Source organism: Chrysochloris asiatica, unplaced genomic scaffold (assembly GCF_000296735.1).
Source record: "Chrysochloris asiatica unplaced genomic scaffold, ChrAsi1.0 scaffold00072, whole genome shotgun sequence".
In the NCBI taxonomy this organism is placed as follows: domain Eukaryota; kingdom Metazoa; phylum Chordata; class Mammalia; order Afrosoricida; family Chrysochloridae; genus Chrysochloris; species Chrysochloris asiatica.
In genome coordinates, this window is record NW_006408590.1 from 524318 (window position 1) to 549653 (window position 25336).

At 38.4% G+C, this 25336-nt stretch overlaps 1 protein-coding gene across 1 annotated transcript in view; it reads right to left on the minus strand.

Moving 5' to 3' along the window:
- Positions 1–25336, minus strand: part of LGR4 (leucine-rich repeat containing G protein-coupled receptor 4) — a 148909-nt gene that overhangs the window by 57381 nt on the left and 66192 nt on the right. The window contains exon 2 of the mRNA XM_006864849.1: positions 16172–16243. Coding sequence (XP_006864911.1) covers positions 16172–16243 — 72 coding nt within the window. The remainder of the gene's footprint in view (positions 1–16171; positions 16244–25336) is intronic.

Below are 25336 nucleotides of genomic sequence, written 5' to 3' on the forward strand. Positions count from 1 at the left end.
AAGTCTACAGAAGATTTTTAAAAATGTTTTATTGTGAATTATATGATAGTTTACATGGGAGAACTTTAGTTTTACATTCATTCCATCGTATATCATCTCATTGCCATGGTTCCAATCCCCTTCATGGATCATCAACCATCCAAAGGGTATATCCCAGAAACCCGCCCCCTACACTTCCCCCTCCTTCCCCCAGTTTTTGGCCCACAGTCCCTTTCCCTCTCTGGGTCCAAAGTCTCCAGTCGCTTCATCATTCCTCGTCATCATCTCTGTCTCTATCTCAGGCATCTCTGTTTCTCTGGGTAGGGTCCCGCTCTCAGCTCTTCTCCGTTGATGGTCCCAGAGGCCTCCACTCCTATCCTGGAGAATTAATCACTCCCTTCCTTGTTACAAAACTTCTACCTTTGCATTTCCAACCCTCATAGTCCGTCCTGATAAGCATTATTCACTACAGTATCACAATTTACCGATCTGTATATCATCAGCTCCAACCATACAGATTGAATAGTACCTACTGGAGGTTCTGCGTTCCACCATGCTCCGTAGCACCAGGTTCCCTCTTGAAAGCTTGTAAGCCAGTCACTCTACAGAAGATTTTACATGGTATAAAGGGCTCGAAGTGAAATGTATTACATGAGTAATGTTTGAATAGCACAGAAGGGAAGCCTAGCAGATACTGCTGATTGCCAACCAAACACCCATTTGTGCCTTCATGGCTGAGCCTAGCTTTGACCAAGAATGATGTCTTCCATAGACCCAGCCCCACAAGTAAATTCTAGTTGGTCTTAACCAATCACAGTGATCCCAGTCTCCTTGCTAGTGACTAGCAAGGTGTAAGCCTGTGACTGCAGTTTTGATCAATGAAGTGAGGGGAAACCTACTTGGGAAGGGGGGGAGGTTGGCTTCTGAGAAAAGTAACTTTTCTACTACAGAAGGGAACACTAGAAGGGCTGACCTTCTTCATGCAGATATCACCAGGTATTAATACATGGAGTCCTGGCGGGTGCTGAGGGTTAATGCGCTGCATTGCAAGGTCTGTTTGAACCACAAGGTCCACTGGTTCAAGCTCACCAGTTGCTGTGGTCGCTATGAGTCAGAACCAACAGAAACCCTAGCCACAGTGAAAGTCTTAGATCACAGTCCTACTGGGACGAACACACTCAGTAGACAGAGAGAACGTGGGATCTTGATGTGGACAGGCAACTCGAGTAACAGATTCTAGCGTAGCTCTAACACCTTTTTATGTAAGAGAATGCATTTCCTTATATGAATTGTTGAATGTGAAACTGATGATGTGCCCTGTAAACTTTCACAATAAAAACCTTAAATTAAAAAAAAAAGGAATTGCAGAGCAGAACACTGGACCCTGCATTCCTGAGGACTTTGTCACACACCAGAATAGCACCAGGTGACTTGCTGCTTTTTGTTAAGTGCCATCCAGTCAGTTCCAACTAATAGCAACCTACACAGGGTTTTCAAGGAGCAGCTCCTGGGTCTGAACTGTCAATCTTGTGGTTAGCAATCCAATGCTTATCCTACAGTGCTACATCAAAACTTACTGGTGACTAGGTTGCAGATTCAGTATTTCTGTATGTTTGGAAAAAAGTAAAGGCGCCCTGACAGCACAGTGGTTAATACTCAGATGCAAACCAAATGGTAAGCAGCCCGAATCAGGAGAAAGATGGCGTAATCCATAAAGATTATGGCGCCTCTATCGGGCAATTCTTCTCAGACCTATAGGGTCACTAGAATAGAAATAGATCGCAGTGGGTTTTTTATATATTAATAAACAAAACAAAAAATCTACGTATTCACGCCACTGTTGTTTTGAGATTACTATTATCTATGATCAAAGCTCAACCTGAAATAGAGGACAAGCAAAAGAAAGCATATGAGGCTGTGGAAAAATCAGCATATTTAATATACAAAGACCAACAAGCTAGAGTAACACTGCGTCTACAACTGTCGTTTGTAGGAAGATTTGATGTTGTTGTTCTTAGGTGCCTTTGAGTTGGTACCAACTCGTAGACACCCTATGTACAACAACATGAAACACTGCCCGATCCTGGACCAAGCTCACAATTGTTGCCACGCTTGAGCCCACTGATGCTGCCACTTTGCCAATCCAGCTAACTGGCGGTCTTCCTCTTTTTCTCTGACCCTCCCTCCACCTTACCAAACATGATATCCTTCTCCTGTGATTGGTCCCTCCTGACAATATATCCGAAGTATGAGACACGAAGTTTGGCCATCCTGGCCTCCAAGGAGCACTCTGACTGCAATTCTTTCAACACAGATCTGTTGGTTCCTTTGACAGCCCATGGCACTTTCAATATTCTCCTCCAACACTATAGCTCAAATGCATCAATTCTTCTGTGGTCTTCCTTATTCACTGTCCAGCTTTGCATGCAGATGAGGTGATTGAAAATACCATGGTTTGGGTGTACCTTAGTCCTCACGCTGACATCTTTGCTCTTCAACACTTTAAAAAGGTCTTGTGCAGGAAATTTGTCTAATGTAATACGTCATTTGATCTATTGACTGCTGCTTCATGAGTGTTGATAGTTGATCCAAGAAGAATGAAGTCCTTGACAACATCAATCTTTTCTCCATTGATAAGAATGTTGTTTATTGATCCAGTGATGAGGATTGTTTTCTTTACATTGAGATGAAATACATACTGAAGGCTGTGCTCTTTGATCTTCATCAGCAAGTATTTTAAGTCCTCTTCACTTTCAGCAAGCAATGTCGTATCATTTGCATATCAAAGGCTGTTAATGAGTTTTCCTCCCATCTTGATGCCACATTTTTCTTCATATAACTCAGCTTCACAGGTTATTTGCTCAGCATACAGGTTGGATAACTATGGTGAAAGAATACACCCCTGTCACACGTCTTTCTTAATTTTAATCCATTCAATGTTCCCACATTCTGTTAAAACAACTGCCTCTTGGTCCATGTACAGATTCCTCTTGAGCACAATTAAGTGTTCTGGAATACTCATACTTCGCAATATTGTCCATAGCTTGCCATGGTCCACACATTCGAAAGCCTTTGCATACTCAACAAAGCACAGGTAAACATCTTTCTGGTATTCTCTGCTTTCAGCCAAGATCCACCGGACATCAGCAATGATATCTCTTGTTCCACATCCTCTTTAGGATCCAGCTTGAACCTCTGGAAGTTCTCTGTCAATGTATGCTTGCAGCTGTTTCTGTTTTACCTTTAGTAAAACTTTACTCACATGGGTTATCAAAGATACTGTCTGATGATTTCCACATTCGTTGGGTCACCTCTCTTTGGAATGGGCACGAATATGGATCTCTTTCAATCAGTTGGCCAGATAGTTGTCTTCCAAATTTCTTGGCAGAGATGAGTGAGTGCTTCCAGTGCCACCTCACTTTCTTGAAAGATTTCAATTTTTATTCCATCAATTCCTGGTGCCTTGTTCTTTGCCAATTCCTTCAATGCACCTTGAACTTACTCCTTCATTTTCATTGGCTCTTGATCATCTGCTACCTCTTGAAATGTCTGAACATCAACCATTTCCTTTTGGTACAGTGATTCTGTATAGTCCTTCCATTTTCTTTTGATGCTTTCTGTATCACTGAATAATTTGCCGAGAGTATCCTTCAATAATGAAAATCGAGGCTTGAATTTTTTCTTCAGTTCCCCCAGCTTGGGAAATGCTGAGAGTGTTCTTCCTTTTTGATTTTCTGACTCCAAATCTTTGTACATTTTGTTGTAATATCTGATTTTGTCTTCTCAAGCTGACCTTTGAAATTTTCTGTTCAGCTTTTGTACCTCCTCCTTTCTTCCATTTACTTTAGCATCTCTACGCTGGAGAGCAAGCTTCAGAGTCTCTTCTGGCATCCATTTTCCTTCTTGTCTTCTTAATGACTTTTTGCTTTCTTCATGTATGATGTTCTTGATGTCATCCCATAACTCTTCCTGTCTTTTGTCTTTAGTGTTTAATGTATCAAATCTGTTCTTCAGATGGTTCTAAATTCAGGTGGGATATATTCAAGGTCATATTTGGGCTCTCGTGGACTTGTTTTCATTTTCTTCAGGTTTAGTTTGAATTTGCATATGAGCAATTGATGGTCTGTTCCACAGTCTGCACCGGCTTTGTTTTGACTGATGATATAGAGCTTTCCATCGTTTCTTTCCGTAGATGTAGTCAATTTGATTTCTGTGTATTCCATAGAAGATTACTGCATATTAAATGATCAACATAGTAGAATGCTATTTATATTAATACTTCATTTCTAAAAATGCACAATAAACTAATAGCACACAAAAAGGCCATGATTATGAAATATTTTATGCTAATTATTTGAAATATTAGACAAAATGGACAAATTCCTTTTAAAAACACAATTCACACACACACAAAAAATCTGAACATCTGAATGGTTGTATTTTTATACTGTAAATTAGAATTTTAACTTAAATCCTTAAAAAAAAAAAAAAATCCCACTAGGTAAAGACTGTTTAACTGAACTGAACAGTGTTTCCCTCAAATCTATCCTAAACCCTGTGCTTATAAATATGACCCTGTTTGAAAATGATTTTCTTTTGCGTTGTTTATGAGGTCACACCAGGGTTTGGTAGGTCCTAAACCTCATCACTTCCGAGTTAAAGTAAGATCAAAATAGACACAGAGACACTACACAGTATGGAGAGGATTACAAATACAGGAGCTGGATACCTGTATGTTTTTGCTGTTTAAGTGCCATTAAGTCCGACATGACACCATGACCCTGTATAAGGATTTCTGATGAGCAGCTGGTGAGCTTGAACCACTGACCTTAAGGTCAAGTATTTATTCATCGGTGTCACACCATGACTCCAGATACCTCTACTATAGGTCCAAGAATACCAAAGACTGCTAGTAGCTACTAGAAGCTGAAAGGAGCTCTGATGAAACAATGGTTAAGCACTTGGCTGATACCTGAAAGGTTGGCAGTTTGAGTCCACCCAGCAGTTCCATGAAATAATCTGCTCCTCTAAAGATTAGAGCCAAGAAAACTTAATGGATTTGTATCAATGAGAATCTACTTGATGGTTGGTACCCAACAACTAGAAGCTGAAACAGACAAGGAAGGGTCTCTCTCTAAAGCCATCCCTGAATTCAGATTTCTAACTGAGAAAATCAATTTCTGCTATTCAAAGCCAAAAAGGGGGAGTGTGTTGTTTCTATATGATAAGCACTGGACTGTGAACCACAAGGTCAGCAGTTGGAGCCCACCCGATGCTCCAAGGGAGAAAGATATGGCTTTCTGCTGCCATGAAGACTTACTTACAGCCTCAGAAACCCTATACAGGGTCATCATGAGTAGGCGAGGACCCTCAACAACAACAATGTGTCCCCCCCCCCAAAAAAAAATCTAAATATATACATAAAGTCAGACAATTCTGGAGAATTGATTAACCATGATTACCTCTCAGAGGTAAGACAATGAGTGATTTGCCCCCTTTATTTTCTATATATTTCTATACATCTGTTGTTGTGTGTCACTGGAACAGTTCCAACTCATAGAGACCTTGTATAGGGTTTCTGAGAGTAGCTGGTGGGTCTGGAACTGCTGACTGCATTGTTAGCAGTTTAGTGCTTATCTGACAATGCTACACCAGGGTTGGATTTTAAAAATTGAGCATCCATTAATTTTATGATCTTTTTTCAAACTCAGCGTGAAACAAACATCTCTGCCATGTGAATCTTTTTTTTTTTTTTAAATCATGTACAAGTAGATGGCCAAACTTCGTCTCTCATACTCTGGACATATTGTCAGGAGGGACCAGTTGCTGGAGAAGGATATCATGTTTGGTAAGGTGGAGGGTCAGAGAAAAAGAGGATGACCCCCAGTGAGATGGATTGGCAAAGTGGCAGCATTGATGGACTCAAGCGTGGCAACAGTACGTTGCGTTCTGCTTTGCATAAGGTCGCTATGAGTCAGTACTGACTCAATGGCACTTAACAACAATAACAAGTCAAAAGTAATCGGTAGTAACCAAGGGAAAATAATAAATTCTTGAGTCATTAAGTTCTGCTATAGCCATTTTCAATCACTTCAGATGCATGTGAAAGCCGAACAATGAATAAGGAAGACCAAAGAAGTGGTGGCTTTGAATTATAAGTTTGGCAAAGAATACAGAATATACCAAATCTGTTTTGAAGGAAGTATAGCCAGAATGCTACTAAAAGTGAGGATAGGGAGACTTTTTCTTAGGTACTTTGGTCATGTTATCAAGAGGGCATCAGTCCCCAGAGAAGGACATCACGCTTGGAAAAGTAAAGGGTCAGTGAAATAAAGGAAGTTCCACAATGAGACAGATTGATAACAGTGGCTGAAGCATTGGGTTCAACTTGACAGTTGGGTTTCGTTTATTTTTCATCCCCAGATAAAAGGAGGCCTGGTGGCACAATGGTTAAGAACTTAGCTGCTAACTAAAAAAATGGGTGGTTGGAACCTGCCAGTCACTCTTCAGGGGACAAGACCTGGTGATCTGTTTCCATAAACATTTCAGCCTAGGAACCCTATGAGATACTTCTACTCTATTCCATGGAGTTGGTATGCAATGAAAAGTCTTACAGCAAGACTTTAACTGGGACCTTTCTACCTTCAGCATCCTTGTGTTCATTTCAGATTGACTAACCCAATTAACCAAACATCTCCCAGATTATAGTGGACTGTGATAGATATGAGACCTGATGTGGTGCCATAATCACTGGACAGCTAACCACAAGGTCAAAGTTCAAACCCACAAGTTGCTCTAGGAAATCCCATACAGGGTAGCTGTGAGTCAGAATGAACTCGAAGGCACTTAAAAACAACAATGGTAGCTATGATTTCTTTCTACCCAGCATTGCCTCTTTCTTCCCATCTTCTTTTTCCTTTGAGGACCCTTCCCCTTCCAAGTAGTCCTAGCAGGGGTCAGTCTATGACCCAGGTTGGACTATAGCATCCTAAACACAGTGATAGGCTCAAATCTGACAAACCATCATCGTCCCAGAACTCTTCTAGGAATGCAACATGGAAGACTTCAGAAGGTTAGATTTCGAACTATATGGAGATGGTCTATTTGCAATAGGAATAAATGAAGCCAAAACACAAAAAGATGATTGAAGGTACGAAATAGTGTTATGGATTAAATTGTGGCCATGAAAAAACTGAGAACGTTTAAACTTCATGATGCACTGCCATCTGAAGTCAACTGTCCCTCTGAACATTCTAGCTCTACATGAAACAATAAAATTTCCATAATGCCTAAACTGGGTCTCAGTATCTTAAAACCAGAAGACTCTTGCCAAATACAGTGCATTTGCCCAACTTGTTCATTCTCCCCAAATCAAATAACACAGACTGGTGGTGGTTATGTGCTGCGGAGTCGGTTCTGACTCATAGCGACTCTGTACATGTACAGGGTTTTCGAGGCTGTAAATCTTTACCGGAGCAGAAAGCCTCATCTTTCTCCCGCGGAACAGCTGATAATTTCTAACAACTGACCTTGCGGTTCTGCAGCCCAATTCGTAACCACTATGCTACCAGAGCTCCTTAACATAGACTTCGTGTTGTTGTTAAGTGCCGGTGAGAGTCAATTTGATCCATAGCAAGCCTGTATAGGGTTTCCGAGGAGCAGCTGGTGAGCTTGAACCATCGACCTTGCAATTCAAACAGCTTTGCAGTCTGTTGCAGTCTGGCGCATTAACCCACAGCGCCATACCAGGACTCCCTAACACAGGCTGTTGTTGTTGTTGTTGTTAACTGCCATTGAGTCGATTAGACCCATAGCGACCCTGTAGAGGGCTTCTGCGGAGCAGCTGGTGAGCTTGAACCACTGACTTTGCAATTCAAAAAGCTTTAATCCACTGCACCACACAGACTAGCAGCCCCCAAATGACGAAATTCTTTGTACCTCAAAGTCACTACCACCATCTTACTCAAAGGATGCCAAAAATACTTCAAAAAGTCTAGACCTTTTATCAATACCTGGACATGGCCATCTATCTCTCCAGCATGTGAGTGCTGATCCCTCATTCCTTTGAGTACTGCCTCTCCTCCCGTTATCTCCTGGGACACAGTTCTGCTGCTCTTCTGGCACTTGGTCTTCTTCCCTTTGCTTCTACCCAGTTTCTTAGTAAGCTCTTTCAACCCAATGCTTCCAGGGAACATAAAAGACTCCCAAATCTATACCCACAACACTAATACCTATTCTGGACTCCAGTTCTTTATTTCTACTTGCCCCCAACCACATCTCACCTGAACTCAGTATGCATATTCCAAACTCAGTTCAGAACCCTTCCTTCTGAAAGAATGTCTCTTCCTGTACTGTCTTGAATTTTATCAAAAGCATCATCAGTCTCTTGGTCAACTTAAAATTAAGTGCTATCTATGCCACACCCATCATTCCGGTTGAGTAGCCCTCTAGATTCTATTTCCATGTGTCTTTTCATAGGTTTCCTCTTGCTTCTCATTACTATTGTCCTAATTCAGATTCTCTCACCCAGGCTTCTTCATTTACTTTTTCATTTGTCTTACTGCACTCTTGCTATGAGACTATATTTACTGAAAGATATACCTGATCAAGTTACAAACCCGATTCAAAAACCTTCAATTGCCACTCAAAAGGTTAAACTCCTCCTTAGCTTGCCAAATGAGGTCCTCAATCTGGCCCCAAAACTCCTTTAAAGAATCTAGTCAGACTGAACAACACATCATTTCTATTAGCTATTCCAGTATTTCTTCTTAATCTTTGCTCATGCTTTCTTTTCTACATGTCCTCATGAACAACTCCTACCATCCCTTAAGGTTCTGCAGAAATGCCAACTCTTTGATGAGGTCTTTAATAATCTTTGATGCTAAAATTAATCTCTCCTCTTCTTTGAATTCCCATAATTCTCCAGTAGAATCCCATTTCATTCAGCAGCACTGGACAGGGTGATTTGCCTGACAAAGTATGCTGAATTAAAGAATTGTCTAACAAGTCTTCCTCTCCATATATACAAAGACATACTCAAATCTGGGACTGGAACCTGGCTTGGACAAGTTACTAAACTCTTATAGGAAAAGTCTCAGCCTTTATCATCAATACAATGTGGGAAAATAAATCTCAAGTGTTTTGTGAACTGAAAAAACAAGAAAGTTCTAGGAGGGCCTATCTAGCACATAGCTGACTTTCAATTAATACAAGCTCTCTTCCCCCTTCCCCTCTTCTCATTGTTAACACCCTAATAAACCAGCTTCCCAAATGACAACTTCACAGAAGATGGAAAGAATCAGACAAGTAGTACTAGTCTACAAATTCCCTTTGCTACCAAGTTATCCTACCAGAGAGCTATAAAAAGTGAACAAGGGAATGCTTCCAAAAGAGAGAGTATTTGTAACAACCCCAAATCACCTAAGAAACCAAGGAAATATTCTTTTTCTGGGAAATTACTTCAGTTGATAGCACTTATCTGAAAGGAAGTTATCAAGGGAGGAAATACTAGGGGATTCAAACTTTAGTTTGGAAACAAATTCCATATTATAAATATTGGAATAGAACACTAGTCAGCTACTTTCTACAACTCTAAATAAACCAGAAATATATTGAGAGTCCTGATGTGGTGCTGCAGGATAAGCACTTAACTGTTAGCCACAAGGACTGTGGTTCAAATCCACTAAGTCAGTGGTTCAAAACCAACATCCGCTCTTTGGAAAGCCTATAAAGGGTCCCTATGAGTAGGAAATGACTTGATGGCACTTAACAACATCTTGAAGTCCTGGTAAGACACTGTTAGATAAGCACTGGATTTATCCTAGAGTGATCAGTGGTTCAAACCCATCAGATGCTCCTCCGAAACCCTAAACAAGGTTGCTATGAGTCAGAACAAACTCAGCAGCATTTTACAATACTTCTTAGGAGAGTGTGGTGGCTCTGTAGGATAAGAACTGGACAGCTAACTGAAAGGTTAGCAGTTTGAACCCTGCATCTCGGGAGAAAGATGAGGTTTTCTGCTCCTGCAAAGAATTATAGCATCGGAAACCCTAGGAGTCAGAACTGACTTGATGGCATTTAACAACATACATCTTAGAGATATAAAAGCTCCCTGGATAAAGTAGAAAAAGCATTAATCTACATAGGTCTAATTATAGCTCTATCACAGACTAACTAGTACCTTGGGCAAGTCACTCATCTGCTATTATGCTTTGATACTCTCGCTGTAAAATGGTATAGCTAAATAGGTCAGCATGAATATACAAACAAGTCCTTGTTAATATTTTTGTTCAATAAATATACTGAAGGAACTGTTGAGCAACTAACCACTTGTAATAGTGAGTGGATGGCCCCTTAAATTTTACCTCTAATTCATGACCTTTTCAGGCAAGAGTATAGAAGTATAACATAGAAAATATGAGAAAGACTTAACTAAGGGATTCAAATCTCAGCTATTTATGTTATGACCACAGTAAGGTTTTGTTTTTTCACTTTTTTAAAGCCTCCATACATTTCATCCATAAATTGATGATGATAAATCCTATCTATGTAATGGACCCTATGAAAATCAAGTCAAGTAGTCTGTATTACATTTTAGCACAAAAGAAACACTCAACAGATGTTGGGTGCCAATTTCTCATACCCTATGATCTTCCTTACTCACTGTCCAACTTTCATACGCTTTTGAGGCTATTGAAAACACCCTAGTCCTCAAACTGATAACTTTGCTCTTGAACAATTTCATGAGGTCTTGTGTATTTGCCTAATGCAATATATCATTTGACTTCTTGATTGCACTTCCATATATGTTGATTGTCATCACAGTTGATTATCATTTAGTTCATAATTCTTATTCATATTTCAACAGATGTCTCACTAATGTCCTCATGGCAGAAGAGAAAAAAAAAAACTTTGGTGGGGGGGGATCCAGAATGTAATCCAGAATCACAAGTTGCATCTGATTGCTGTGTCTGAATAATACATTTTAAATTCCTGGAACTTGTTTTCTGAGTTTTATGACTGTACTGCAGTACTGCAGCCTTTTGTTTGGGGATAAACACTGCATATTTAGAGGTAAAGAAGAATTAAGTCTGCAAATAGTTCATTTTTAAAAGTATATAAACTTTGTGTTTATGTATTTGTAGAGAGAAGAAAAACATGACAAGATATTAAAATTTAAAAGGAGTCAAAAATCTTTATACTTTCAATGTTTTGCAAATGATTTGGTACAAATTTAATTTTGACTAAGGAGCCCTGGTGTTGTGGTGGGTTAAGCATAATTCTGCTAACACCCACCAACTGCTCCAAGGAGGAAAGATGAAGCTGTTTGCTCCCGTAAAGATCTACAGCCTCAGAAAGTCTATGAAGGAGTTCTACTCTGTCTACTATAGGGTAGTATGAGTTGGATGGTGGGTGAGCTTGGTTTGGTTTGAGTTCAGTCCTTTTTGTATTTGCATTTGATTTTAAATTTCCCGGTTCAAGTCAATGAAACTAGTCTCATTTTATATAGTAACGTTTCCATTTAGAATTAATTATCACATAAATGATAAAATGACCAGTGATCTTGAACTCCTACTTTAGTACCTAAGTTACACTTTAGTATTGTGAAGTCTTCCAAAGTCAAATTATATTTTGAATGCAATGGAAATTATCCTAATCACATAACATGTATTAAACAATAGTTGTATAAGTGCCAAAACTGGCGGTGGCTTTTGTCAGTGCAACATCTAAGCCCAAAGTAACATCCTAGGGAGTTTTCAGTGATATCCTATGTAATTAGATATACCTTCTACTGTTTCTGACTAAAGCATTTCTCCATCTTCAAATTCCAGCTGTTCCCCAAATGGATGCAAATGCTGAGAGGTCTAAGGGAGAGCCAACAACACTTGCAATAGCATCACATCAGATAAACCATTCCTGAGGATGCTTAATGAGTGTTTTTTTAAAAAAAAATTCCAGCTTTCATTTTATATTTCTAAACATAAACTCCCAGCCTTAAGAAAAATAAGTCCCTCAAATACTTCAAGACTAAGAGACTGCAATGTTTTTAATACGGACATACTTTATGGTCACAAAACAAATAGTACCCCTTTTTCCCTTTACAATAGTCCTGTTAGGATACACAAGACAGGTATTATTCCTAATTCAAAGATGAGGACATTGAAGAACAAAAGTCAAGAGGCTTTCCCAAGATTTTGGATCTTGTAAGTACTGAATTTAGGACCAGAACCCATGTTTTTCTATTCCCAAGAGGAGAAAAATAACTTTATGAGTTACAAAGCTCTCAAAGTCAAGTTAAATGTAAAAATAAAACTGACAACAACAGAATCTAAAGTACATTTCACTGAAGAAGTTGGAGGAAATATTTCCTGTGAGAACACATGTATATCACTCAGTTTTGAAGAAAGAACAAGGCTCCGGAAACCTGACTTCAAGTCTCGGCAAAACTGCATACCAGGCATGTGAACTTGAAGGAGGCATTTAACCTCTTCCTTTTAGCTTCTGCCATGTTAAACTGACTGTCCTCTCAGAGCTACGGTAATCAAATGAGAACAGACTTTTGTTTATATACATGCTATTTATCATCATATTGTCATAAAATAGAATTCTGCATGCCATTAACAGACTGGTTCTGTGTTCAATGAATGGAATCCAGTTGTTTTGGGTAAAAATCTTATTACCTATCTCTCATATTGAATTAAACTCCTTCAGGACAAGGTGTAAACTCCTTAGCTTAAAAAGTCTTGTCATGCCTCATCTCTTGACAATTCTATCTTTCTCAAGTCTGCAACCACTTCCTGCATCCCACATTTCTGAAATTTCTACTTCCATGTATGTATTATAAAGTTCTTTCAGGAACATCTTACTATTCATCCTCACTTGGCTAATTCTTACATGATCTTCAAAATCATCTAAAGTTACTCTTGAAAACTGTTTCCCAAATCCTACAGTTTCCAATAAATATACTGCTTCTAGGCTCTTACTAACTCTATCCCCATATCAACGTTGGTCTTCACCATGCTGCACGTTAGTTAGTTCCATCTTTCCTCTATACCAACAGTGCCCAGTGGAACTTCATGCAATGATGAAAATGATCTACAGCTGCATTGTCCGATATGGTAATCACTGGCTATGTGGTTAGTATGACCGAAGAACTGAATTTTAAATTTCATTTGCTTTTTAATCATGTATCAAATGGTTATGGTATTGGACAGCTCAGCTCGAGACATACTATAAACTCTTTGAGGACAAAGACCATGTGTTTACTGGTCACTGTATCCCCAGCACCTACTATAAGGCATGACATAGAGTATGATTCAGCGCTTGTTGAGAGAATGAGTGAATTGGTAAATATCTATAAATACTTAGGTACTGTTGGGAAGTGACTCCTGTGTAGGATAAGCACTGGACTGTTAACTGTAAGGTCAGTGGTTCAAACCTACCAGCCGCTCCTTGGGAACCCTGTATGAGGTTGCTATGAGTTGGAACAACATCTCAAGCATTCTACATTACTTTATCAAATTTGGTCAAGCCTGTTCACATCTTGTAAGGTACACTTCATTAACTAACACAGAAGAAAAAAACCCTTGGCAAGGCATTCACTTCTACTCAGGGCACTTCAGCTTCACAGTCACTTCTAAATGATTTCCAGATGACTTCTGGACAAACGTTTATACTATTTATGAAATACTGCAACAGTCAAAGCAGCGTCATTTTTGAATGTCAAATTCAACTACAACATTTTATAAAGGGGGGGGAGGGGGGGAAGGGAATGACCTAAAAGCCTGGCTTTCACCATGCTTATATTAACTTCAAAAACAAATTCCTTAACTGTTTAAATAATTCCTAGAATATGAAAAACTATCTTGAACTATTGACAAAATCAACCATCAGTTCTCTTACTGAATTCATTTCTGAAATGCCATATAGTATTTAAAAACAGTAAACCGACTTGATTGAACGGGCTTCATCACTATGATGGCAAAGTAAGAAGAGAACATGACCTGGCTACAAAGAACTAGCAGTCAAATTTAATTTGGTTTCAATTAAAAGTCACGGTAGACAGAATTCATGATGTTGACATATGCTTGGTCATTTGAGATTTTAAGAAATCCAAGATGTGAACTTTACAAAGCAGAGATTAACCAGGTTTGACTCCATCCAGATCCCTCTATAAAACCCTTCAGGTATAATTGGCAGTCAAAGGCAACAACAAAGGTGGTCTGCACACAAAGGCCCTTGCAGAACAAGGAGAATTTTTCTACTTCCTAGCCAGTGTCATCACATCCTACAGCTGTTATACAATGATTGAACAACTGTTTGTTAATGTCCTTTCATCACATAATTACTTCTGTAAGGAGAGAATAATCCTAAAGCCTATTTCTAAGTGAAATAAAAAGAAACAGGCAGAGAATCTGAAAAGTTTGATGGGGTATGGAGGCCTCCAAATATATAACTCACTCATTTTAAACTTAACTTATTAAAAATGAATCATTTTTTACTATAAATGATTAATGCTCACCATAGGAAAAAATGCAAAACCAAAAAAGTACAAGATAGGCAAAAAGAATATACAGCATACACTAGTTTTTTGTTTTGTTTTTGTAACCCAAAATCACATTTGGTATATACTGGTTCAAGCTCACCAGCTGCTCCTTGGAAACCCTATACAGGACCGCTATAGGTCAGAACTGACTCATCGACACTTCACAACAACCACAACATATATATTAGGTGTATGCTCTTTTTTCCCTGTAAACTTTTAAGATATTAAAATAAACGTGAGCTAACATTTATATAATATTCACTGTTTCAGGCATGGTCCTCAGCATTTACATGTGTCAGTTCACTTTGTATTCACCAGAACACTGTGAGGGAGGGATTATTATCCTCACCTTATAAATGAAGAAAATGAGCAGAGAGGAGTTAAGTAACCTGACCCAGTTCACAGGCTTTTAAGTGGTAAATACCATAATCTTTGCTCAATTTTTGCTAGGGGAGCATTAGGTTCAGCTAAGTAGTGTGGGAAGAAAAATGTTCTCCTTAATTTTATTAAATCCTTAACTTCTATTTCAATAGCCTATCAGAAGTAGGTAGTATAAACAGTATGTTTTATATCTTTAGTCCTATACCCCATTCTGGAAGAAGGGCTGAATTAAGATAGGGGCATTCATAGGACTTGGATATAATACTCAACAGATGGGCTATGTGACAAAATCTGTAATATGAATGCAGATTCCTTTAGGGCTATATATCTTTTAGTATTAAACTGTCACTTTCTTAGCTCAACATATTACATAATCCATTAGCTTAGTTTTTAAAACACATTTAACATGATTCAAGTTTGACATTTTTTACCTGAATTTATAAAGTATAGTTGTATTTACCAATTCCCAATAAGATAGTTCCCAATTTCTTTCAAAGTTAAAAGTCCCTATTTCAACTATGAATTTTTAAGAAAAAAGCATAAACAACAAAACAAAATGGAGGTAAATACAACATGGAAATTTTTAATTTTTACCACAGGCAAACCATTAATCTATCTACCCATGAATTTCCCAAATAATTCAACTAACAGACCTGTTTCAAAGAGCCTCCCCATAACTTGTTTGCCATTGATTAACTCTCATCGCCTCAGCTCCACCCATATTTCCAGAAATTGGAAATGTGAGATACAACTGATTAGTTCTGAAGCATTCTTAAAGATCAAAGTGTTTTTAGAGATCTGGATGATGCTCAATACCTTCATCTCTTCCCCACAAGTTACTTACAAATGCCCAAGGGCAAACTGTCAATGTTTTCCTTGCCTCATGATCCTGAAACATCTTGTATTTTTTGTGTAGTTGTGTTACCCATACAACAACTCCTTTGGCAAAATGATAATACACAGCAGTCTTGTTATCTCAGGACAACACTGTAATTAAATTTTGTCACTGCATTCATGGTTAGAGGAACTGCAGCAAAAAAGTGCTATGAAAGTATCATTTTTTAGATCTGACTTTCAAAAATAGCTTTAGCAATTACACTGCCTTAAAAAAAAAAAAAAAATCAAGATTCCCTCCTCAAAAAAACTCGCAATTTCTTCTGTACAAAGCATACTTCTGAAAGTCCCCAAACAGAAAACATCAGATTCTTTCCTGTTTTAAAAGATTCTGAAGAACATAATAAATAAATTGCCCAAAGTAATACTTACAGATCTTCTAGAAAAGGAAAATTCTTAAATGCATCTTCTGGCAATTGAGTAATGTTGTTCATACTTATGTCTCTGGAAAACATAAAGTTAAAAGGCTTGTTAACTAAGTGACATTAGAATTAAAGCATCTAATTCAATGGAAAAGAAACTGAGTACTGAAATTTTATAAAGCAGCCATAATATATATATATACATAGAAATAAACAAAATATGGCTTCAGATCACAAAACTAAAAAGTTTCATCTTTTATTATAAATTATGTTCTATAGTTTAGAAACATCCAACATGATTCTTCTTTACCCAGATGCTGAATCTTCCCCATTAAAGCATCTTTAACACTGTACTTTCAAACTAGCTACGATGAGTAGGCCCGTGTGGCTTGCCAGGGCTCCTCCAGTACCGAAAGTACCGTGGCCTGATGTAGTCATGTCACATCCTACTCACAGCTGAAGGGCAATGGTGGGTTTGAACCACTGACCTTTCAATTAACAGTCCAGTGCTTATCCTACAGTGCCACACCAGGACTCCTAGAAATCAACAAATTAAGATACCTCAAGACCGATAAAATGGACTTTCAGTGTGTCTTCTGGAGACCACTGTCAAGGACAATAGCTCTATCACAGTCCTATTTTCTGTAAAAGTTTTAAAAGTCCTCCAGGTAAGTTCTAAATGGATTTCATTTTCAGTCCATGAACAGATGCAAGTTAGAGACAAGTGTATACATGACAGGTATGCAGTCCAACTCCAGCTTCCCCTTCCAGAGTCAGCAGAAAGGAGAGAACTCATTGGATGATATAACTCAAGAATTAACTAGTCCAAACAGCTACAAAACATTTTATTAACCATTTCCTTCTTCCCTAGCAGCTGCCTTATAAACTGGCTTTCGCCCTCCAAACTCCACTTAATAGCAACACCTTGAAAGACAAGTTAGCTCAGCTTTGCAAGGAGAAAGCCCCAGCATGCACTGGGTCAGCTGTCTTCACTCAGGTTCCTCGGTCTCTCGTCTAGTGTTGAATTCAGTGGTTGAGTCTTCATTTCTCTCTTCTCTAGAAATCACCATAAAAATTCACATATGCAACATACCCATTACCAGATTAGACATACTGGTATAAGGAGACAGAAAAGAAATCAGGCACACCTGAAACAAGTCAGCTAACAACAAGAGTGTGTATCATTTTCATCAGTTCTGTCAAGTGATATGTTGTTTTAAAGAACAGTGACAAGATTGGAGTACTGATGTAGCGTGTATAATAAGCAGTGGACTAAGGAGCTCTGGTAGCATACTGGTTACAAGTCAGGCTGCTAATTTCAAGGTCAGCAGTTCAAAACTACCAGCCAGTCCACGGGGAAATGAAGAAGCTTTCTGTTCCCGTAAAGATTTATAGCCTCAGAAACCCTATACTGGGGGCGCTGTGAATCAGAACCAACTAACTCCACAGCATACCATCACTAAACTCAAGGTAGGTAATTCAAATCCATCAGCCACTCCTCGCTCCTGTACAGGGTCACTATGAATCAGAACTGACTTGAAGGCACCTAACAAGGAGCACCACCAAGATAGGTGAACCCTGTCTCCTGACTGTCCTTCCCTAAAGATTCAGGATTGGAATTTGCACTCCTTAGCAGCTTTTCTCATGGCAGGTTTACAGATTCTTTTGGCTAAGGAAGGACAACACAATAGCAGCAGCCAAAATGTAGTTAATGTTCCTAGCATAGTAAAACTGTACATAAATTGTGGCTTTGTAAATGGGAAAACTGAGGTAAAGTGACCTCCCCAAGGCCATTCAACTAGTGGTCTAACAGCAAATGTGAACTCCAGACTCCATGACTGTAATTACTCAGCCTTCTTACATGTCTTCTGAAACCTGTTATTTCTCTTTAAAGATAGTAAAGAAATAAGGCAAATCTTTAAATCCTATCAAGGTTAAAAGCAGGAAGGATATTGCCTCAAGACCTTGGCATGATAATCAATGATGCTCAGGAAGAACTATAAATAGTTTCAGCAATTGAGGAACCAAAGTTCATAATTTCTTCAGAGCATGAAGCTTTTCTTGAGATCAGTCCTTATTGTAGTTGTTGTTGTCATGGGCCGGCCGTGGAGTCAGTTTCAACTCATAGCAACCCCTGTACAGGGTTTCCAAGGCCGTAAATCTTTACGGGAGTAGAAAGCCTCATCTTTCTCCCGCGGAACAGCTGGTAGTTTCGAACTGCTGACCCTGAGGTTAGCAGCCCAATTCATAACCACTACGCTACCAGAGACTCATAATTCTGTATCATTATGAACAACTCAAACTCTATTAAAGACAATGTTCAAGAAGAATAAAATGAATATACTTCTCCAGAAATTATTTTTATTAACATTTGCCCAATGCTACTTTAGTCCAATTATCATTATGGGGAGATGGGAAATCCTTTGTTTTTCATAAGCACTCTAGCAGAACACTGGAGAAACAGCATCAAAACAGAGTTAAGAGAAGCAAGTTCCACTCACGGCTGCTAAGTGTTATCTAGTTGATTACAACTCATAGTGACCCTGTACAGGGTTTCCAAAGAGCAGCTTGTGTGTTTGAACTGCTGATTTTGTGGTTAGCATTCCGGTACTTGTCATGATCCATACAACTGAAAGCCTTTGCATAGTCAATAAATCACAGGTAAACATCTTTCTGTTACTCTATGCTTTCAGACAAGATCATGACAAGATATGGACAACATTGCCAAAATATGAGTATTCCGGAACACTTAATTGTGCTCATGAAGAACCTGTATATAGACCAAGAGGCAGTAATTCAAATAGAAAAAGGGGACACTGAATGGTTTAAAATTAGCAAAAGTGTGAGCCACAGTTGTATTCTTTCACCACACTGAGGCAATAATACAAGAAGCCAATGATGTGAAGAAGAACACAGCATCAGGTTTGCAGGAGGATTCATTAACAACCTGCAATATGCAGATAATACAACCTTATCTGCTGACAGTGAAGAGGACATAAAATACTTACTGATGAAGTGATATGGGTTGAACCTCAATATAAAGAAGACAAAAATCCTCACCACTGAATCAAAAATATAACATCCATATAAGTGGAGATAAGACTGACATTGTCAAAGACTTCATTTTGCTCAGATCAACCATCAACATTCATGGAAGCAGCAGTCAAGGAATTAAACAATGAATTGCACTAAGCAAATCTGTTATATAAGACCTCTTTAAAGTGTCCAAGAGCAAAAGATGTCAGTTTGAGGACTAAGGTGCACCTAATGCAAGCCAATAACCTCATATGCATGTGAAAGTTGGACAGTGAATAAGGAAGGCCATAGAAGAATTGATGCATTTGAGCTATGGTGTTGCAGGAGAATAATGAAAGTATCATGGACTACCAAAAGAATAAACCAATCTGTGCTGGAAGAAGTACAGCCAGAGTGCTCCTCGGAAGCCAGGATGGCCAGACTTTGTCTCTCAAACTCTGGACATATTGTCAGGAGGAATTACTCACTAAAGGATATCGTGTTTGGTAAAGTGGAGGGTCGGAAAAAAAGAGGAAGGTCCCCCAACTAGATGGACTGACTCAGTGGCACCAACAAAGGGCTCAAATGTAGCAACGACTGTGCGGTTGGCTCAGGACTGGGCAGCGCTTCATTCTGTTGTGCACAGGGACACTAGGAGTCAGTATCAACTCAATGGCACCTAACAGTAATAATCCAGTACTTTTCCTGCAGTGTCATATCAGGTTCCATTTAGCTGCTATGTAATCCTACGCCTCAGTTTGCTCATCTGCAAAACAAAAGAGCTGAACTGATAGGTCATATGGCTTTTCAACTTAACATTTTCAACCTTTACATGATTTATTTTTTTCTGTAGTTTTCATGAATGGGCCTATCCTTTTTGATAAAGATATCAGAGATACATTTATGGAAAAGATGTGTTTTTCAAAAGTTCACCATATAGCAAAATTTGAGGACTATTAGTTTGCCATTATAAAAACAACTGAGTCACTCCCACTGAATAATGCATTTGGCTTTAACCAGTATAATTCTTGGGATTATAAAAATAAAACAAAAAGACTTCTAAGTCTATTGAAAGGCAAATAATCTGATATTAAAAAAAAAAAAACGAATTCTGTAAAACATCACACAACTTTTGTTCATTTTTATCTTTCTGATAAAAGAAGGAAGAGGGACAGTCACAATGTATTGTGTTACAAGATGAGACACTCCACATAGTTTCCTCTGAGCTTGGCACACACCTGAATCCAGGTGAGTGTCATAGTAACAGGAAAATGGATTAATTGCCTCATCAGAAAAAGGTCTAGAGAGAACAGAAAAAAAACATATAATTAGAGAGAATTTACTGCACTATTATTCTTTTCATGCCAATTTTTTTGAATAGATATACATATATAATTCTCTAATTTTTCCCCCCTCAGAGTTAACAAGACATAACAGGCAGTTCCGTGAGTTGTAAATGTAATTAGTGGAACTTCATTTTTACTAACTAATACATGTCATACACATGGTGAGATTTTATTTCAAAGTTTCAGGTTCAGGAATTGGTTTCCAAATTGTTCTGAACATTACAAACCCAGAGAGATCCTCTCTTTATAAGTGCTTTACCTCAAACTTTCTGACTGTTAGTTATAAAACATGGAAGAATAAAGAAAAGAAAAAGAAGAGGGGGTTGGGAAAGGCTACAAGATGTTATCTCCCAAGAAGTTCTGAAAACATGTGGTTACAGAGTATAAGGTGGGTGGGTATTCATTTAAAATAATGAAGGCTAATGGTGATAAACAACCTACAGACAGTCTGAAGAGTAGATTCCAGACCTGACATCACTAACACCAGGAAGAGAATTTAAGATGCACAGAATTTTAAATTAAAAGATTAGAAAGGATGCTGGGACGGATGAGTTAAACTGTAACAATTTACAAATGGAAGGCCTATACCAATAATTAGAAATATATTAGGCCAATAATTAGAAATATATGTTGTTGTTGTTATGTGCCGTGGAGTCAGTTCCAACTCATAGCGACCCTACACAGGGTTTCGGAGGCTGTAAATCTTTACGAGAGCAGAACATCTCATCTTTCTCCCACGGAAATGCTGGTAGTTTCAAACTGCTGACCTTGTGGCTCACAGTCCGATTCGTAACCACTATGCTACCAGAGCTCCAAATATATAAGCAAATGAAAGTTGTACTGAAAACTTCATCTAGAAGATGCACCTCACATAAGCAACACAATTTTACCAGTAACATCTATAATTAAACCCAGTAATACACCACCAGGGCTCCTAAGAACGGATAAATATAAAATTATTGTTGTTTTCTTAAGTGCTGTCAAGTTGGTTCCGACTCAGAGCGACCCTGTACAGGGTTTCCAAGGAGCAGCTTCAGTGCTTATCCAAGAGCATCATACCAGGACTTTAATATAGGAAACAAAAAACCATACAGGCTCAGAGCACCAGCAACTTAACAATCACCTCTGAAGAGCAGTTTCGAGAGCGATGACTTTGAACTAGTCTGGTGGAGCAGGAAGAGTACAGGGTTCGGAGACAGACAGACCTAGATTTAACTCTGGACTCACTACCTACTAGCAAGCTGTTATCAGCTCTGAGCTCCTTCATTTGTAAAATGAAGATAATAGTAACTTAACCTTGTAAGTTACTATGACGATCAGAAAATGACAAGCAACATAACTTTAACTAGGAATGGTTATTAAAATGCTTGAAGCTTCTACTGCTTCTAAAAGTCATCTGAATCCAGTGGGTTAGGGACTTGACTAAGAACAAGTCAACCATCATACCCTGCCTCTCACGGCCTTCCCAGAAAGAAATCACTCTTAAGTAAAAGAAACACCAAATTCTGTTAAAGGACATAGAATTGAGAATTGTTCACAAGTACAAAACTAGACTCTTAAGGTTCAGACACGTGGAAGAGCCCCTCAAGATCAAATAAAGATTAAAAGGAGGACAGCAGAGGCCACGTTAATCAAAAAGAAATTATATTCTTACAGAAAACTTAAGGGGAAGGAAAAGGCAAGACAAGATCCATTTTCAAAATGTTTAGCATGAATCATGCAGTTTAGTGATAAAAGCAAGGGATAAAATCTAGAACTTAAATAGGTAAGAGAAAATACACATGAATGTATGCTTTCTCTACATAGTTGTTTTCGTTACCAGATTTCTTTAGTTAAGCTTCTCAAGGTACATCATCTAGAATACAGCACTTGACATCCACACAATGCAATATCCCCAACTTTACAGAGAACTCCAATACAAAAGCAAATTACCTCACTAGAAAAAGAAAGCTCAGTGCCCAAATACCAGTAGTCACTGGTTTTCAAAATTAAAATTTAAAGACTGCAAATGTTTAATTAAAACTGCTAAAACTCCCCAGTGGTTAAATTCTCACCTTTCTTTCCCCCCCCATAAAATTTACTAATGCTAAAGTATCTACAGAGTAAAGAAGAACATCATGTTCCAACAAGGTGCCCTTTCAAATCCCTGTAAAATGCTCTTTAAGCAAGCTGAACCTGTTTGCTGGGAGTCCTGTGTGGCGCTGTGGGTTAATGTGCAGACTGCAAAGCTGTTTGAACTGCAAGGTCGGTGGTTCAAGCTCACCAGCTGCCCCTCGGCAACCCTATACAGGGTTGCTAAGGGTTGGAATCGACTTGACGGCACTTAATAACAACAACTTGTTGGCTGATAGCCAAGTGCGTACCACTATAGACTCTGCCATTGCATCCTCCTTATTGTATTTTCTGTCACAGAATTATTTCATTTTAAACACATGGAGACTGACTCAGTGGCATCTAAATTTGAGTAAACCCTCCTATTTGCAGTAAATAAAAAAAATACTGCTTTTGCCACATTACTTATTATCTATCAAATGTTATTTGGCAGCTAAAAAGGGCCACTTAGATATACGTTCTAAAGAACAGAGGAACTTTAAATGGTGGTTGATCTTTACGTTCAACAAACATGTTGACAGTGATGAAGAGCTATATTATCCCAATGATTTCTTAGACTCTTTTGTAATCAACAAGAAATATCGGACTAATCACCAATTAATAGGTATACATAGTATGTTCGTTTGAATGAAGCTGAAGAAAATGAAAACAAATCCATGACAGCCAAAATATCACCTGAATTTAGAGCTCATCTGAAGAACAGATTTGATACATTAAACACTACAGTCTGAAGACCAGAACAGTTGTGGGATGACATCAAGAACATCATACAGGAAGAAAGCAAAGTCATTAATAAGAAAAAAAAGAAGGAAAAGGTCAAAATGGATGTTCGAAGAAACACTGAACCTTGCTCTCTAGCGTAGAGATGCTAAAGCAAATGGAAGAAATGAGGAGGTCCAAGAGCTGAACAGAAAGTTTCAAAGATCAGCTCAAGAAGATAAAGCTAAATATTACAACAAAATGTGCAAAGATCGGGAGTCAGAAAACCGAAATGGATGAACACGCTCAGCATTTCTCAAGCTGGGGAAACTGAAGAAAAAAATTCAAGATATGCAGATGATATAACCTTGCTTGCTCAAAGTGAAGAGGACTTAAAACATTTACTGATGAAGATCATACTGTGGTATCGATTGCATCTCAATGTAAAGAAGCAAAAATCCTCACCACTGGACCAATAAACAACATTCTTATCAGTGGAGAAAACATTGATGTTGTCAAGGACTTCATTCTTCTTGAATTAGCTATCAACACGCATGGAAGCAGCAGTCAAGAAATCAAACGACGTACTGCATTAGACAAATCTGCTGCACAAGACTTTTTTAAAGTGTTGAAGAGCAAAGATGTCAGCTTAAGGACTAAGGTGCGCCTGACCCAAGCCATGGTATTTTCAGTAACCTCATATGGATGTGAATCTGGAGAGTGAATAAGGAAGACCATAGAGGAATTGATGCTTTTGAGTTATGGTGTTGGAGGAGAATATTGAAAGTGCCATGGGCTGCCAAAAGAACCAACAGATCGGTGTTGGAAGAAATACAGCCAGAGTGCTCCTTGGAGACCAAGATGACCAAACTTTGTCTCTCATACTTCAGACATATTGTCAGGAGTGACCAGTCTCTGGAGAAGGATATCATGTTTGGTAAGGTGGAGGGTCAGAGGAAAAGAGGAAGACCCCAACGAGATGGATTGGCCAAGTGGCAGCATCGATGGACTCAAGCATGGCACCTGTAGTGAGGTTGGCCCAGGATCAGGCAGTGTTTCGTTCTGCTGTGCATAAGGTCGCTATGCGTCAGTACCAACTCCATGGCACCTAACAGTAATATAGTATGTCTGTCTCCTTCCCTCCTCAAAAAAGAAAAACAAAACAAAACACTAAATTTAAAATTTGTCTCAAGTAGAATAGCTTGGAAAGGGAGGTCTCATTCATCCACAAGTCGTGAAGACACACTTAACATCCAAGTTCTAGAAAAAACTTGAAAGTTTAATTTTGCTTCTGTCACATTTCCATTTCTTTGGGCCAGTGATCCTTTTTCTCCTCTCCTTCTTATAATAACAAATATAACCTATGTTTATTGTTTTTTTAAAAGGGAAGCACAGATAAAACCACCCACAGTCCCAATTCTCAGAGATAACAACTACAATCCTCACATTTCTTGGGTATCCTACCAGATTCTTTTTCTAGGAATGAAATGCATGTTTACAAATATGAAATCATATAATTCTGAATGTTTTCATTTCTTGACACTTAAGGTTCTTCTTTTATAAAATGAAAAAGAAAACTTCTCTGAAAATATCTTTTCATGAACAGTGTAAATATTAAGGTTTAATTTACTTCAATGCTTCTTTTGGGCAGGTCACTTATCATGAGCTAGGAATATCTTTGTTATTGAAAATCACTATGCCAAAAAAGTATGAGGTGCAACTTAATTTAGGATTTTTCTTTAAAACAGAAAGGGTGAGAGCATATCACTGAGTTAACAAATATTTACAAAGTACCTATTTTCCATGTACAAGCCCTATTTTAGGATGGGGAAACATTAACTTCAAAATAACGTGTTTACAGGTCTTTTTTTTCCATTAAAATGTATCAGTCCACTGTATTCTTACCTTGCTTTTACTGTTTAAGATAATAGTACATCATTCAATTAATGCTTTTAAAAATTCCATTATTGCATTTAGAAGAGAAAAAGTGATTACAAATCTGT